Raw genomic sequence first — 13,554 nt, 5'->3', positions numbered from 1 at the left:
TTTAATCTGACAAACTTAATTAGAAAATATATTTTAATTTATTGCATATGACTAGGTATTAAAATTTCTTGAATGTATGTAACACTTTTTTGTTCATCTCAGGTCCAGTAGGTTGATTTATGGCCGACACATTCAGGTTCATTGTATTTGACAAAAGAGGAAATCAAGCTGGTGGTTAACATCAACAGTACAGATGGTGACAGGAAGAGGGGACGAGCAGTCATAAATTTGAAGAATATATACATTTTGACAAGCTTCACAGCTATAATAATGACATAAAATGTACCACAACAACAGGACAAAATTTACTGTGACCTTTACAGGAACTTCTTTTAGAACGAGGTTGTCCTCATTTGTTTCCTGTTGCTAAAATGTTGCTACTGTTCATTTAACACATCCATTCGTCCATTTATCTTCTGTGCTGTTAAGTTCATTTGACTGATGCACCATGATAAAACAGGTTTTAGGGGAACTTGTAATTGGCTGCCTAACCAGGCTAGCCTATGGCAAAAAGAAAAAAAAAAGTCCCCCAGACGCTGATAAGGCCTATAAAAGACAGAGCGTCAGTCAGACACCAGAGGTGATCCTCATCAAGAACCACGATGGAGCATTGCTTTGTGCTCCTTTTGCTGGTTGCAGGTGAGTTTTTTTCTTCTCCAGCTACTTAGACTTAGACTTGTACTTTATTGATCCCTTGGGAAGACTCCCTCAGGAAATTGAAGTTACCAGCAGCTTACAGGCAAAAAAGTGGCCTTAGACCTCGGCTGAAAGTTGTTCGGTAGACATTCTGCTTTGTGTGTTTGATACTTGCAGCACGCTGGATGGCTGTTGTTTCTTCCTTTTCAGGTGCTGCATCAAACGCTATTGAGAAGAGGATTCTTGGGAGTAGATCCTGTGACAAGGATCGCCAGTACCATGTCCAGATAGAGTCCGCTCAGGGCGGGAAGTCCTGTGCAGGCGCTCTGCTCAATCCCCGCTGGGTCATCACAGCTTCTCACTGTGCAGAGCAGTAAGACATCCGCAGATCTCTTCTATTTGCGCTTTATTTTATTTTTTTGAATTACTGACTTTGCAGCAGTGTGTTTGATGTGACAGTTTGAGCATCCACTAATTTCACTACAATTTTGTTTTTTTTTTTTTTGCAGGACAGTCACAGTGAAGCTCGGCATAAACAATGATGTGTCCTTTTTTACAAAAACTGTCTCTTGGTTAAAAGGCAAATCCAAAAAACTCCAACAAACTATTCCGGCCAAACAGCAGCACACCTTCAAAGATGAAGAAGGAAATGCCCATGACATTATGCTCATCCAGCTGAATGAGGACATGTCAGTCAAACTTCCCACCATCAGCCTCCCTTCAGAATGCACCAAGCTAGAGCCAAGAGCAAAAGTGCAGATTGGAGGAATGGGAGCAAAGGCAAAAGGTAGGAATATTTAAAAAAAAAAAAATAGTCATAAATGAAACAATTTATTTTTAGTGAAAGGAAATGAGACATTTTTTTTGTTTTTATCAGTAAACCGGTTGGTGAGGTCAGATGTGCCACGACAGTGATCTCTGAGTGTGGAGAAAGATAAACCTGACAGAAAATACAGCAACGGTAAATCTACAATCTGTGGCTTCTCACCTGGAGTGGAGACCTGCTTTGTAAGACAACCATTTCACTGATACATATACATATTTAATACTGTAGCTTTGTTTTTTGACACTGTTCCACATGTAAAACCATCCTGCCTCTGATTTCTGTGTCTCAGGGCGATGCAGGCTCAGCTGTGGAGTACGAAGGATATCTGCAAGGAATTATTGTTAGCCAGCCTGCGGATACATGTGCTAACTCCATTGTAATGCTGGACATCTGCCAGTACATGGAGTGGATTGGCAAAACAATGAAGGAAAACTGATGAATACTTTCCAGATATTCCTTATTTAATAATTAAAATGACTATCATATTTACCTATTTCTTTGTGCTTATTAGTCAAACTATAGCCTGTAATCTTAGATAAATATTTCAAAAGTATGAGTTAAGACCATAGTAAAATACAGTACTTTTGTCCAGCTGCCCATTTTCCCATCATTCATCTCCATAAATAAAAAGATAGAACTATCATAACTTCATGCTTTGTCGGTGTGCTATGTGTCTGCTATCTGAACATTCAAGGTCTCATTTCCATAACTGAAAAACCATTATCATGTTTGAGTTTCACTTCCAGTTTTCAAACTGGAGCGTCAAACTCTTTCTAATATCCAGTGTCACATCATACAATTCATTTCCCCACATTTTTAAATACTAGCTCAGCTCAACCTACCATGGAGCAGAGCAGGATGCCTTGTCTCAATCCCAACACTATGAACACGACTTACAGGTAACGGGGAAAAGGAAAACATTCCAACACAACACCTGAGTGTTTGCAGTATAGACCTAGGGAAATCTAAAAAACAGAAGGTTTTACTTGAGCAGAGGTGTCCAACTCCAGTGTTTGAGAGTTACTGTCCTGCAACTTTTAGATGCATTCCTTCTCTGATGTTAGAAGTTCAGTCTCTCAGTTGTGAAATATGGATCATTCTGTTTATGTGCTAATAAATCTACAGGAAGCACAGGAAATCTATTTCCTTCTTTAAGAGACTATGACATTTCATTGAACACATTTGAAGGCCTGGCACTATCTGGACTAAATTTAGAGCATGTCCATGTTGCTAAAAATTAGAAGATTTGACAATGTGTTGACACGTGTAATGGTTACCCCATACTAGCTGAGAGCTCAGTTATGTGCATACCTTTGTTGGGTTTCAGGGTGTGAAATACTGTCACGGGTGTCAAGAGATCAGAATGATTGCTGTAGCACACTTTAGCCAGCAGAGGGCTCTGAAGTACAGGCAACCTCTGCGGTTCGCATGATTCTCTGCAAGGCCTTAACTTTCTGCATTATAAATAGCCCGTTTATTGGTCTGTCTGATGGAGGAGGAAATAACAAGAAGGTCTCTGATTCTGATCTAACCTGTGGTTGTACAGCATTGGAGTGTTGCATGTTCTCCCTGTGGATGCTTCCACAGACCATGGTTGCTCTGTGATGGAATGGCAGCCAGTCTCTGTACCCCGCCTCTCACCCAGTGACTGCTGGAGATAAGACACCAGCCTGTGTCCTGCAAGGATAAAGACACTGAATGGAGGTTAGCTGTTTTTCATATTGATCAAAGCTTTAGTCCGATTAATGCCAAACATGTGGATTGCCTTTCAGGCGAGTTTCCCTGATAACCAGCTCAACAGATTCTCAGAGGTGAACACTGCAGACTTGGGGTTTAAGTACCTCAGGCGCAGATAGCTGGGTAAGTGTTAACCTTTCTGAGCAGGAAGTGTGTTGGGCCCTCTCAATGAAAGGAGGTAGAGCGGAGGGGTGCAGTTCCTCACATTAACATGCATCTTACTGTTACAGACCCTTATGTTATTCTTTTTTGACAGATGTAAATAGTCCCACCTGCCTCAGTTAAGGTCAGTATTAGTGAAGGTAAGGCTCAAATCTAGTTCAGATACAGTAGTGTAATCTTAAACAAGTTAATTCTCAAACTTGGATCAGTAAAAACTCAGATGTTGCTGACATTAATTATTAGATTTAGAAGGCAATTATTTTTTCCCAGCTGAGTTTGAGTAACTTTAATTTAATGAGTTGAAAATTTATTTTTGTATTTACTTATGTTGTCTTTGACCGATATTTGTGTGATGATCTGAAATGTGACAGAAAACAGTAAGTGTGATTACTTTTTCCTAGTAGTATATACATGAATGTCAAATATTAAATTATATACACCGAGTGACCAATTTCTCTTAAGCTTACTGAATAAACTTAAGAGATAGGTTAGTATACCTAACAGTATACCTAGTCCACCAAAAATATTTTTAATACAGAAATGTGACATTATGGAGAGAACTGGAGACTAACTTGACAGTTGTACAGTAAAGTCAACAGGACGGTCAGCCAAACAAGATCTTTTGAACTGAATTTAATATTCAAGGTCAATATGGGGCCATGACACTCAAGGTCAGCTCTCAAGTTACTGTAAAAATATCTCCTTTTACAAAATAGTTCCAGAAATGACACAAATGGAGCTAAAAACAGAAACTATAACCACAGTTATTTTTTTACACATTAAGAATTAGTCAGAGACTTATTGCATAGGTTACAGCTAGAAAATAAACTCCCCCACCTTATCTGTGAATGTTTTTTATGAGCAGACTAAATAATTGTTGTCCTTAATATGATTATGAAGCTAAGTTTTTCAGTGTAAAAACTCATGCTTTCATTTGACTCGACACGATCACCAACATTAAAACAGAGATTTAATAAAGATATACACACATTAATCCCAGTGTTTAGAAGATGCTTTTTAATGGGATAATGAAACAAAAACAAAACAAAAAAAAACCTCAGTAAAGTCAGAAATAGAAGACAAGACACAGCTCTATGTGATGTTACAGCTGGGTGATTTTATTATCGTTCCAACATGGACTAGGTCAGGGTGTTTGAGTCCTTCTGGTGCCAGACTGTGGGATTCAAATGATCTTGACAATAGGGAAATATTTGTGAGCGGAGAAATCAAACTCTGGCAGCACCTGGAGATACAGGAAAATAAAATTTATCACACTCCAATAAAGTACAGCTGATGCATAACAGCTAAAAACTTACTTGACAGAAAACAGACTGCTTTCTTTTTAAAAACATAAACTAGTCTACATTTTGAAATAGATCTAAGATGTTTTCATTGTAAATAAATCGTGTTACCTTTGTTTCCTTCTTGTGGCCCCCGGCTAGAAGCTTCATCACTACTATGTTGGGCTTGGCCACTTTCAGTATGCGTTTTACCTGCCATCAATAATTTATTATTTGATACTGATAGCCATAAATAATAGAGAAGAAATAAATGTGTTGTCATTCCAACATGATAATAATTGCACTCATAGATTGGCAATAGGGATTAATGTTTGATCAAAAACATTTTAAGCCACCAGGTATTTTTATTTAAAATACTTCTGATTCTTCTAGGCATCAAATTTCATTACTGTAGAAACTGAATTATTTACTGATACTTTAATATTTATCTGCTTTTAGAGCTTGCAAAAACTGAAAAATGTTCCACCATAACAGATGAACAACAGATTGACTTCCTGACCTCAGCGTCTGGGTTTGGCACACTTTCTAGGATAATCTTGGCCTGCTGGAAGTGTTTGCTGGCAGCCAGGTAAAGGTCTGCAGAACCTGGTGGAGGATTGTACTTTTTCAGATCCGACATTTCCTGGAGATGGGAAGAAAAACAAAATAAAACGGTTTGCGGTAGGATAGGCGGACTGCTGAATAGGTCACACACTGACTTTACCTTAAACTGGATGTAGTGCACAGGCGGGGGAGTAACTACACTGTTGAAGGGAGCAAAGCGATGCTCGTAGCGGACTTGTTCGCTGTCCAGCTCAAACTGGGGCTTTCGCACCTTTCCGTCCATATCCAAAGCTACCATGGTCTGACAGAAGAGAATGAGGAAGGACATGGACAAATTGAAGGGTGTCAAAAACATAATTTATTGTTTCCTACCTTGTATATGCCAGCACACATATTCTGGTATGCTTGACTCATGGTGATCTCTTTGCCAAGGGGGCGAACTGCAAAGCACAATAAAGCAGTTTCAGTGCTCTGGAGCCTCATGTCACTTCCACATGGAAACCTAATATTCCGAATCATGCTTAGGTTAGACTGAAAACTGCACCTTTCTTCTTCTTCTTGGTCTTTTTGCTGCTCCGTCCTTTCAGCTGTTCCTCCAGAATCCGCTCTTCTGCCATCTGAGAGGAGTCAGCTCTGCTTAGTGTCGACATTAGCCATGCATAGAGGAACTCTGACAAGTACCTACAACCACAAAACAAACAAAAACAAAAACAGTTGATTAGTTCATATATTTTTTTCTTTAGATATAGCCAAATTAAAAATAATACATTAGCACCGACCAGTAGATGTAATAGTATTCATGCATGCTGTAAAGCTCCAGTTCAAAACCACTCAAGAGATACTGGATCATGATTCTCAGGTTATGATACAGGATCCAGGTGCCGAGACAGGCCAAATGTTGCCGTTGAGGCTCCAATTTCATCAGTAAGCTGTGCAGTGCTGCATCCACCTTCTCAGCCTGAAGAGCACAAAAAAATGAACATCTTATAAAGCACCTAAACTCCCCAAGCTAATCTAGCTTGTGATATGCACAACAAATCACTGATATTTTGTTTAACCTTTACAATGACTGAATCTCACCTCATCCTGTAGCGTAGCAAACTCTTCAAGAATGTGGCCCAGTTTGTCTCTCTGCCGCGCTCGGTTGTGTCCGTGGATCTGGATGAGGTTGCAGAAAGGCTGCACCGGAAAACAGCAGGTTTCAGTGGAGGTGTTATGAAACCGTAGCAGTTGATATGTAATAATCACATCTCACGAGGCACAGCTCCCTGTAACCGCACTAATGATCTAAGCTAATGTTCTAAAATCCCAGGAAGTACATCAATGCACAAATTTGAATGTCTAGAATGTACCCTGGAGCAGTGAGTAACAAAGGAGTCGATGTAGTCCTTGGCCTGGTGGTTGTTGGAGAGACAACATCTGGACACAAAAATCACATTATTTACTAAAGACAACATTAATTCTAACCTTAAAGGCAGCTAAGCTGCTGATAGAAGCAAAGACTGTACACATTACGCATAATCTACTAATTATAATATTGTAATGATGATAATACCCTACATTTAACAAAAACTTACTTGTAGGAGAGGACTGGTGGACTAACAAAGTATCTCAGGGCATCTTTAATCATGTCCTGCATCAGGTAAGTGCCAAACACTTTCTTATTGTCTATCAGGAACGTCGTCTGAAAAGAAGAGACTTACATGCACTTCAAAACAAAACAAAAAAAAACAAACTTACATTTTTTCCTCACCTTCTTCACATTAAATCAGATGAAACATTTCTGTTTCAGGTCACTTAGGATTATCAATATCATTTGTGTTTGCCAAATGCCAAAGCATTACGGAAATAAACAAAACAAAACAAAAAAAAAAAAACATGTTTTGTGACTTTCTTTAAAGTCAGAAGTTTTCCTACACCAAGATTATTATATCTTTTATCGGTTAGAAAAGTCCAGGCAAAGAAGTCAGCTATGTGAGATTTAAATATGTTAATTTATAAAATATGGATTCAGTGATTGCCACAACACGTGGGTGGTGCTCTAGTTTTAAAGTGGCCCATGTACAGAACCATGAGGAACCCCACCAATAATTCATTAGTCATGGGGTTATATATATTTACATACAAATACAAAATTTGTATGTAGGTTTTTAATCATCTACATACATATTTTGCAATCAAATAGCAACATATTTATGTAGCAACTAAGTCCACCTAATGACACAACTGGAATTTCCATGATACAAACCTCAGAAAGATTATTAGTTCGATTATTAATGTCATACATAATGCCATGTCTCCTCCCAGTAAAGTGGCCACAAGAAAAATGTGTTTCCTTGCGGTCATTTTATCACTAATGAAGCTCAATACTCATCTGTCTTATCTGAACAGAATACACTTGTCTTTCCCAATTTCAAGAGTAGGTAAAAGACCTGGTTCTCAAATTTCTTGATACTCATGCCAATTTCAAAAGGAAATAATTGCTTGTCGTCAAATGACTGAAAAAAACCTGTTCTAGTTCAAAAAGTACATAAGAAATTACAAAATGAGATCCAATAAGTTCAGTTTGGAGAAATTTTGTTAAATCCTTTTTAGGTATGTTTTCAACACTGGCTGTGAGGACAAAAGAGGAGACTCGTATTTTCATACCTGGAGAAGAGATCTGGAGAGCACACAGGGGACTGCTCACTGAATTCACAAAAGAAGTCCTGAAAAAACAAGAGTCAGAGCTCCTTCATAAAAACATCCCGGAAAATATTTACAGGACGGTTTCCAGAGAAGCCAAGAATAAATAACTAAGAATCATTTGAAAAATAGTGACAAAAAACAATCTTTTTCTGTGTTTTTTACTGAAAGAAAGTTATGAACAAAACGGAAAAGAACATTTTGTGTTCTGAAGTAGCTTATTGTACTGTGTTTACCAGAATGCCGTGTAGGTTTGTGGTGTTGACCACATCACAAACGTCTTGATGCGTTCTATGAGCTTGCTGAAGTAAGCCACCATGTCCTCCCTCTTGATGATCTTGGCGTAGCGAGGAAAGGTAGGTGGCAGCAGTCGTTGGTTCACTAGAGGCTCAAAGCCCATCATGATGGGGTGGTCTGACATTTTCACACACAAACAAGTTCATCATTTTTTTTTTTTTTTTTTTACTAAAAACCTGAAAAAAGCTTGTAAAGATCAAATCTGGTAGAATGGAGCAAGATAAAAACAATATTGGCTAAATAAAAAAAATCTAGAACACAAAAATGCAAATAATTTATACATAACTTCATGCACAGTTTACTTAAAGCTTGTAAATGATTTCAATATCAAAGCTTAAGCTTGACTTGGTGGCTTCAAGGTGTGTGTTACCTCCTTTTGTGGTGTCATTTTGGGATTGGATGCCATACTGGATGCTGGAATGAATGGGTGGCAGGAGGTCAGCTGCCTGAGCTACAAGCTTCTGGGCCTCACTCACTGAGCTGGTCTGGTAAATATACAATTACAATAAGTTTTTCTTTCATTCACATCTGGTTGTGCATTTCTATGTTTTCAACCTAAAAAAAAGCTTATTTATTTATTTACAGGAATAAATATCTTATTCAGATTCTGTTTAGTTATTAGACTTTTCCATTGGTTTTATAACAATCTGATCAGGTTTTTGAATTGCCCAAATCAGTTGTCAATGATATTTAATGTTCCAGTCTGTGTGCTTCTGAATTGTATGTGGCTGTTTTCCTGGTCTTGCACGTTTCTTTGTTTGCACCTTACCTCTTTCTTGGTGAAGGCAATCAGAGCAGTCAGCAGGCGTGTAAACTTGATTCTGTTGAAAAGTGCCAGACACTGCTGGTGCTACAAAAAAAATGAAAATACACAAGATGTTAGTGTTTTCCTGGCATGTATTTCTTACTTTAAATTAACAACGAACATGATTTTTAATGTTCAGGACAATTTCATTTCCCATATTTATTACAACAAAGCTACTGAAAATTTCAAACCAGTTTTAAAGCTCATTTGAATTTCACACGACCACAAATGAGATAGCAAACAATATGTGAGATATATGCAAAAGTGTAAAGCTATTAGATTAACAACAATGGGGCAATATGATTCACTGCATGCAATCCCACACCCATCAGAAGGTAGCACAGCTAAATGTGCTAAAAGAAAATCTATACTAAATATGTATAACACAGTAAACTCACTTCCAGCTCAACTTCTGGGTTTCTCTGCTCGCCTTGCCGCTGCGTGTGCTCTGCAAGGAGAAGCAACATATATCAGGACATAGAAAGCAGGGGACATTGGGCTTAATTGAGTCAACGCATAAGCTGAACCACCCCTTGTTTCTCTAAAATGGTAAAAAAAATAAAATAAAAAATGAAAAAACATTGATGATGTAACCAAATAATTGAGAAGGCATCATTTGTCAACGTTTTTGAAAGTAAGAACCTTATGGGTAAAGCGGTTCGTCTTCTGTTTCTCAACTGTTTTTCAGTTTTAAAAGTGAATTTATAAGTTTTATAAGAATTGCATTTCAGAAATATTTTAAAATTAGTTTCGTATGTCAATTGTAATATGTATGAGCTACAACATGAGGTCATAAACTGAAGATAAGTGTAGCAAATAAATTCGAAAGTTGATCCATTTAACCATACGCTGGCTCAACTTGCCCCACACACTTAATGCAGTTATTTTGGCTGTAGTCTCCCTATCGTCAATATTAGATCAAATTTTTTCATTTACATGATTGCGGAGTGGACATCATGTATTGTGCATGTAAACAAAAAACAATTGTTTCTTCAAAGAGCCACCAGTGACATTGGAGACGGGAAGTCTACTGGATCAGCAGTAAAGCTTACGAAATAGACAGAGTGACACTGAAAACATACACTGACAAAAAAAAAAACGCACGTTTGAAAAATGATTTGAAAATGATAGGCGAAATGGATTTCCTCAGATGCCAAGGAGTTTCAAATTTTCAAACATATTAAGAAAGAAGCTAAGCAAATGTTAATGTTTGATTCCCAAGGCCACTTAAAACATTCTGATGTCTTTTTTTCTCTCACTTGATCTAGTGATCCTAAATATGAAAATCGGCTGCAGTAAAAGTAAAATACCTTGACTTTCCTCTGTAACTCGTCTTCCACGTCTTTGAGCATGCCTACAAAAGATCAGCATGAGAGAAAGAAACATCTTATTTATCTGAACACACTGCACATGTTTACAACATACAACAAATAAGCACCTGTCACCCGCAGGTCAGTGATGTTATTGGCCATCTTGAACCCATAAGTCATCGCCTGGAAATCCTCCTATAGAAATATGAGTTAAAAATCATTAATTAAACATTAATGAAATTAAAATGTTTCAAATCGTCTCTCTTCTCAAACGGTATAACACATTAAAATTAATTAACCAATTTGTATCTTAATTTAGTTTCTTTCTTCAGTGGCTAAACATTTTGAAACTTGGAAAAAAAGCAAGAAACTGGGAAGATGGATGGAAATAAGGAAAGAAGGGCAAAAGAGGAGGGAGATCAGGAAGAAAGGACCACACAAGAAAAACTTAAGGACGAAAATATGGAAACAAGAGCAGAAAATTAGAAGACAAAGGAGGTAAAATAGAATAAAGGAATGAAAAAAATTAAGGAGCAAAAGACAACATTTATTCAATGGGAATGAAAATATGAGTATTTTTCTACACTCCTATTTTTTTCCTGTATTAGTAAATACCTGAAACATGCAGTAATCAAATCCCATACTAAATTTCCTGCACAGGAATCTTGAAATTTATCAAGGGATCATTTTTCTCGGAGGTAGTGGCCTGACCACATTCAGTTATTTACACACATTCACACCTGGAAGCTGCCAAGTACAATCGCAGTTGGGCCTACTCTTCAATGAGGAGCTCCAGTGGAGATGTAATGCACCACAGCGGTGTTAATGAGTGACTTAGAACACATTCCTCAAGGCTTTTCTGACTAGACTTCATACCTGTAGCTTTCTCTAACATTTATCCCCACAATGAGCACGAGAGGTAAAACAGCTCACCTCTTCAAACACAGCTGCCTTGTTTACTTTTTCTCGTGCGATGTCACACACTTTTAGTAAACCCAGGGCAAAGGCTTTGAGTGCTGGCTCCTCAATGAGGTCGGGGTTATGTACATACAGGCAGGTGAAGACGGTCTGTGCCAACGAGTGACCCTCCAGCCATGTTATCTAGGTAAACGCATGTAAAAACACACAATGTATGAACACTGGATTTTATGTTTTTATAGTTTTACAAGTTTTATAAGTACAAAAACTTTGTATATATTCTTATTAGAATAAATGTCACGCTAATTTGGGAATTTTTAATTGTTTAAATGCTTCTTAATTATCCTAGACTGAAATTAAAACAAGTAACTTTAAAAAATATAAAAACAAGGACCAGTTTCACTGTCCGTTGTGTTTCACAGTGGATGATTTCGGTCCGGCCTATTAATGGCAATCAATCATCCAGTTTCAGGACTGTCATGGAGGACACAAAGGTAGTGGCCATTTTGAAGTTGGTCAGTTTAACACCTGGGAATATTTTGAGCTTTTCTTGTTGCTTTTTTTTCATACTGCATGTGACATGGTTTTTATAGTCACCGTGCTAAATCTCAGAAATGGTGGTGGAATGATAGCCAACATTTGTTTGCAGATATTATTTCACATCGTTTTGCCAGGCAAAAGCTTCTCTGACTGTCTGCTCCTCATGTTCGTCACTCCCTCCTCCCCCACATGACTCCTGCACCTGCGAGTGGAAGTGCCACTTTTCCATGTCTGCCTCTCTTCCTAGGCAGACATGCTGGTGGTAGCCTAGATGCCATCGTTAGTATTTTAGCTAGTTTTAGCTTTTTAGCTAATTTTGGCTTTTACATGGGTTTTTCACACTGCATGAACTAGTTCTTACCTTTCTGCAAATCTTCAATAGTTGGCTTCAAACGCTTTTGCCATTTTTACCAAACGCATTCAGCGTTCACATTTGCATTTTCATGGGAAATGCACACTTTCTAGTGACATTTTGAAATACAGAACAAAACTCCAAAAATGTAAATGTAAATAAACTCATAGGTTTCTTTGTTATCTAAACCTTTTTGCAGCATTTTTGGACTCACAAACTTCATAGTGTTAAAATTTTGTCATTTTTCTTTTATTATGCTGAATAATAAGATCTGACACAAAACCCTAGCAAACTGGAGATCTGTTAATTCATTAAGCAGCTTTGTTTATTTCCATAATCCGAAGTAAGGAGTTGCCACAGTTTCAAGAAAAATGTCAAGCAGTTTAGCTGGAATCACAAAGTAACGTACCTGCTAACAAGCAGAAAGCTGTAATGTAATAATTTTTACCAGAATTATTTAATGTCAGCCTTGATGGAGAACTGCCAATGAAAATCCTCGAGTACAAGATTTTTTTTTTTTCTTTCTGCTTTTACATATTTTACTATTGTCTGTTAATGTAAAGTTTAGACATTAGACAGTTTAATTGTGATCTTCAAATACTTTATCTGTGTTTAAAAAATAAATAAAAAAGACAGTTTTCTAAAATGCAAATGTGCTAACCTTAAAAGAAAATGTGTTTTATTTTTTTGTTTTGATTTGTTGCTATGACATCATTTTACTTCTAAAATGAAAGATTTAAATAATCATGTTGTTTTATTTACAATAGAGTTGAATAAAAAATGTTTTATTAGTATTGGTTTTTGTGCTATTTCTCATGACCAAAAATGATATTTTTTCTTCCATCATTCCACAATTATTTGCATCGTTTCTATTTTGACCAGCGAATATGTTCTTGTAACATTTTGAGGTCTTTCTGCTGATAGCAAGAAACATAATTAACCATATGCCTTCACTGATTACCCAACATTTCATCATTAGATTAGAAGTTTTTCCATTTTAGTTGGTCTGTCTTCAATTCGAAGGGAAGTTTTCAGTTTTTTTTCCCCCACCATTTTAGTTTAACTTTGCTTTTCATTCACACTACGTTGTTCTTCTTAATGATGTCTGAAAAAAAACCAAACATTTTATTTAGATTGTCAAAGAGGAATATCCTATAACTAGCAAATGCAACATGTTTCATCAGAATAACTGAACTCGTTTACCTTTTATGGGATTTTGCCTGAGCAAAATTCCAACTTTTAATGGCAATGTGAAAGCACACAATCTATTGGGTCAAAAAACATTTGAATAATTATCTACGCGTGCGTTCAGATAAAAATGTACCACAGTATTTTAGTGATAGTTAGTTCAAATGCAAAGCAAGGTGTACAAAGAAAATTTGCTAGCTCATTGCTTTTTCAGTTTAAAAAATTCAAGCTCAGCAAGTGGGACTATGAACTGA

General features: G+C 37.1%; 1 protein-coding gene, 1 long non-coding RNA gene and 1 pseudogene across 2 annotated transcripts; 2 read left to right on the top strand and 1 right to left on the bottom strand.

The window, feature by feature from the left end:
- The first annotated feature begins 590 nt into the window (after positions 1 to 590).
- Positions 591 to 1,551, top strand: LOC129357383 (kallikrein-4-like). The gene is made up of 4 exons (XM_055026674.1): positions 591 to 639; positions 847 to 1,009; positions 1,146 to 1,423; positions 1,514 to 1,551. Exons 1-4 carry the CDS (start codon positions 603 to 605, stop codon positions 1,549 to 1,551), a joined length of 516 nt encoding a protein of 171 aa, XP_054882649.1. The 5' UTR covers positions 591 to 602.
- A 12-nt stretch (positions 1,552 to 1,563) lies between these two features.
- LOC129357378 (uncharacterized) lies at positions 1,564 to 2,113 on the top strand. Its single transcript, XR_008605500.1, has 2 exons — positions 1,564 to 1,644; positions 1,752 to 2,113. It is a non-coding gene; the product is annotated as an uncharacterized LOC129357378 (long non-coding RNA).
- Positions 2,114 to 4,458: 2,345 nt separating this feature from the next.
- Positions 4,459 to 11,989, bottom strand: LOC129357382 (N-alpha-acetyltransferase 35, NatC auxiliary subunit-like; annotated as a pseudogene).
- Positions 11,990 to 13,554: the final 1,565 nt, after the last annotated feature.

This window comes from Poeciliopsis prolifica, unplaced genomic scaffold, assembly GCF_027474105.1.
Source record: "Poeciliopsis prolifica strain line A6 unplaced genomic scaffold, Auburn_PproV2 SCAFFOLD251, whole genome shotgun sequence".
NCBI classification, from domain to species: domain Eukaryota; kingdom Metazoa; phylum Chordata; class Actinopteri; order Cyprinodontiformes; family Poeciliidae; genus Poeciliopsis; species Poeciliopsis prolifica.
This window is presented reverse-complemented; position numbering and strand designations above follow the sequence as displayed.

Excerpts from the sequence above, each read along its gene's own strand:
- LOC129357383 (XM_055026674.1), top strand. The coding sequence starts at position 603 with ATGGAGCATTGCTTTGTGCTCCTTTTGCTGGTTGCAG. Across the intron at positions 1,010-1,145 it reads GCTTCTCACTGTGCAGAGCA|GACAGTCACAGTGAAGCTCG; the intron begins GTAAGACATCCG and ends TTTTTTTTGCAG. Across the intron at positions 1,424-1,513 it reads AATGGGAGCAAAGGCAAAAG|TAAACCGGTTGGTGAGGTCA; the intron begins GTAGGAATATTT and ends TGTTTTTATCAG.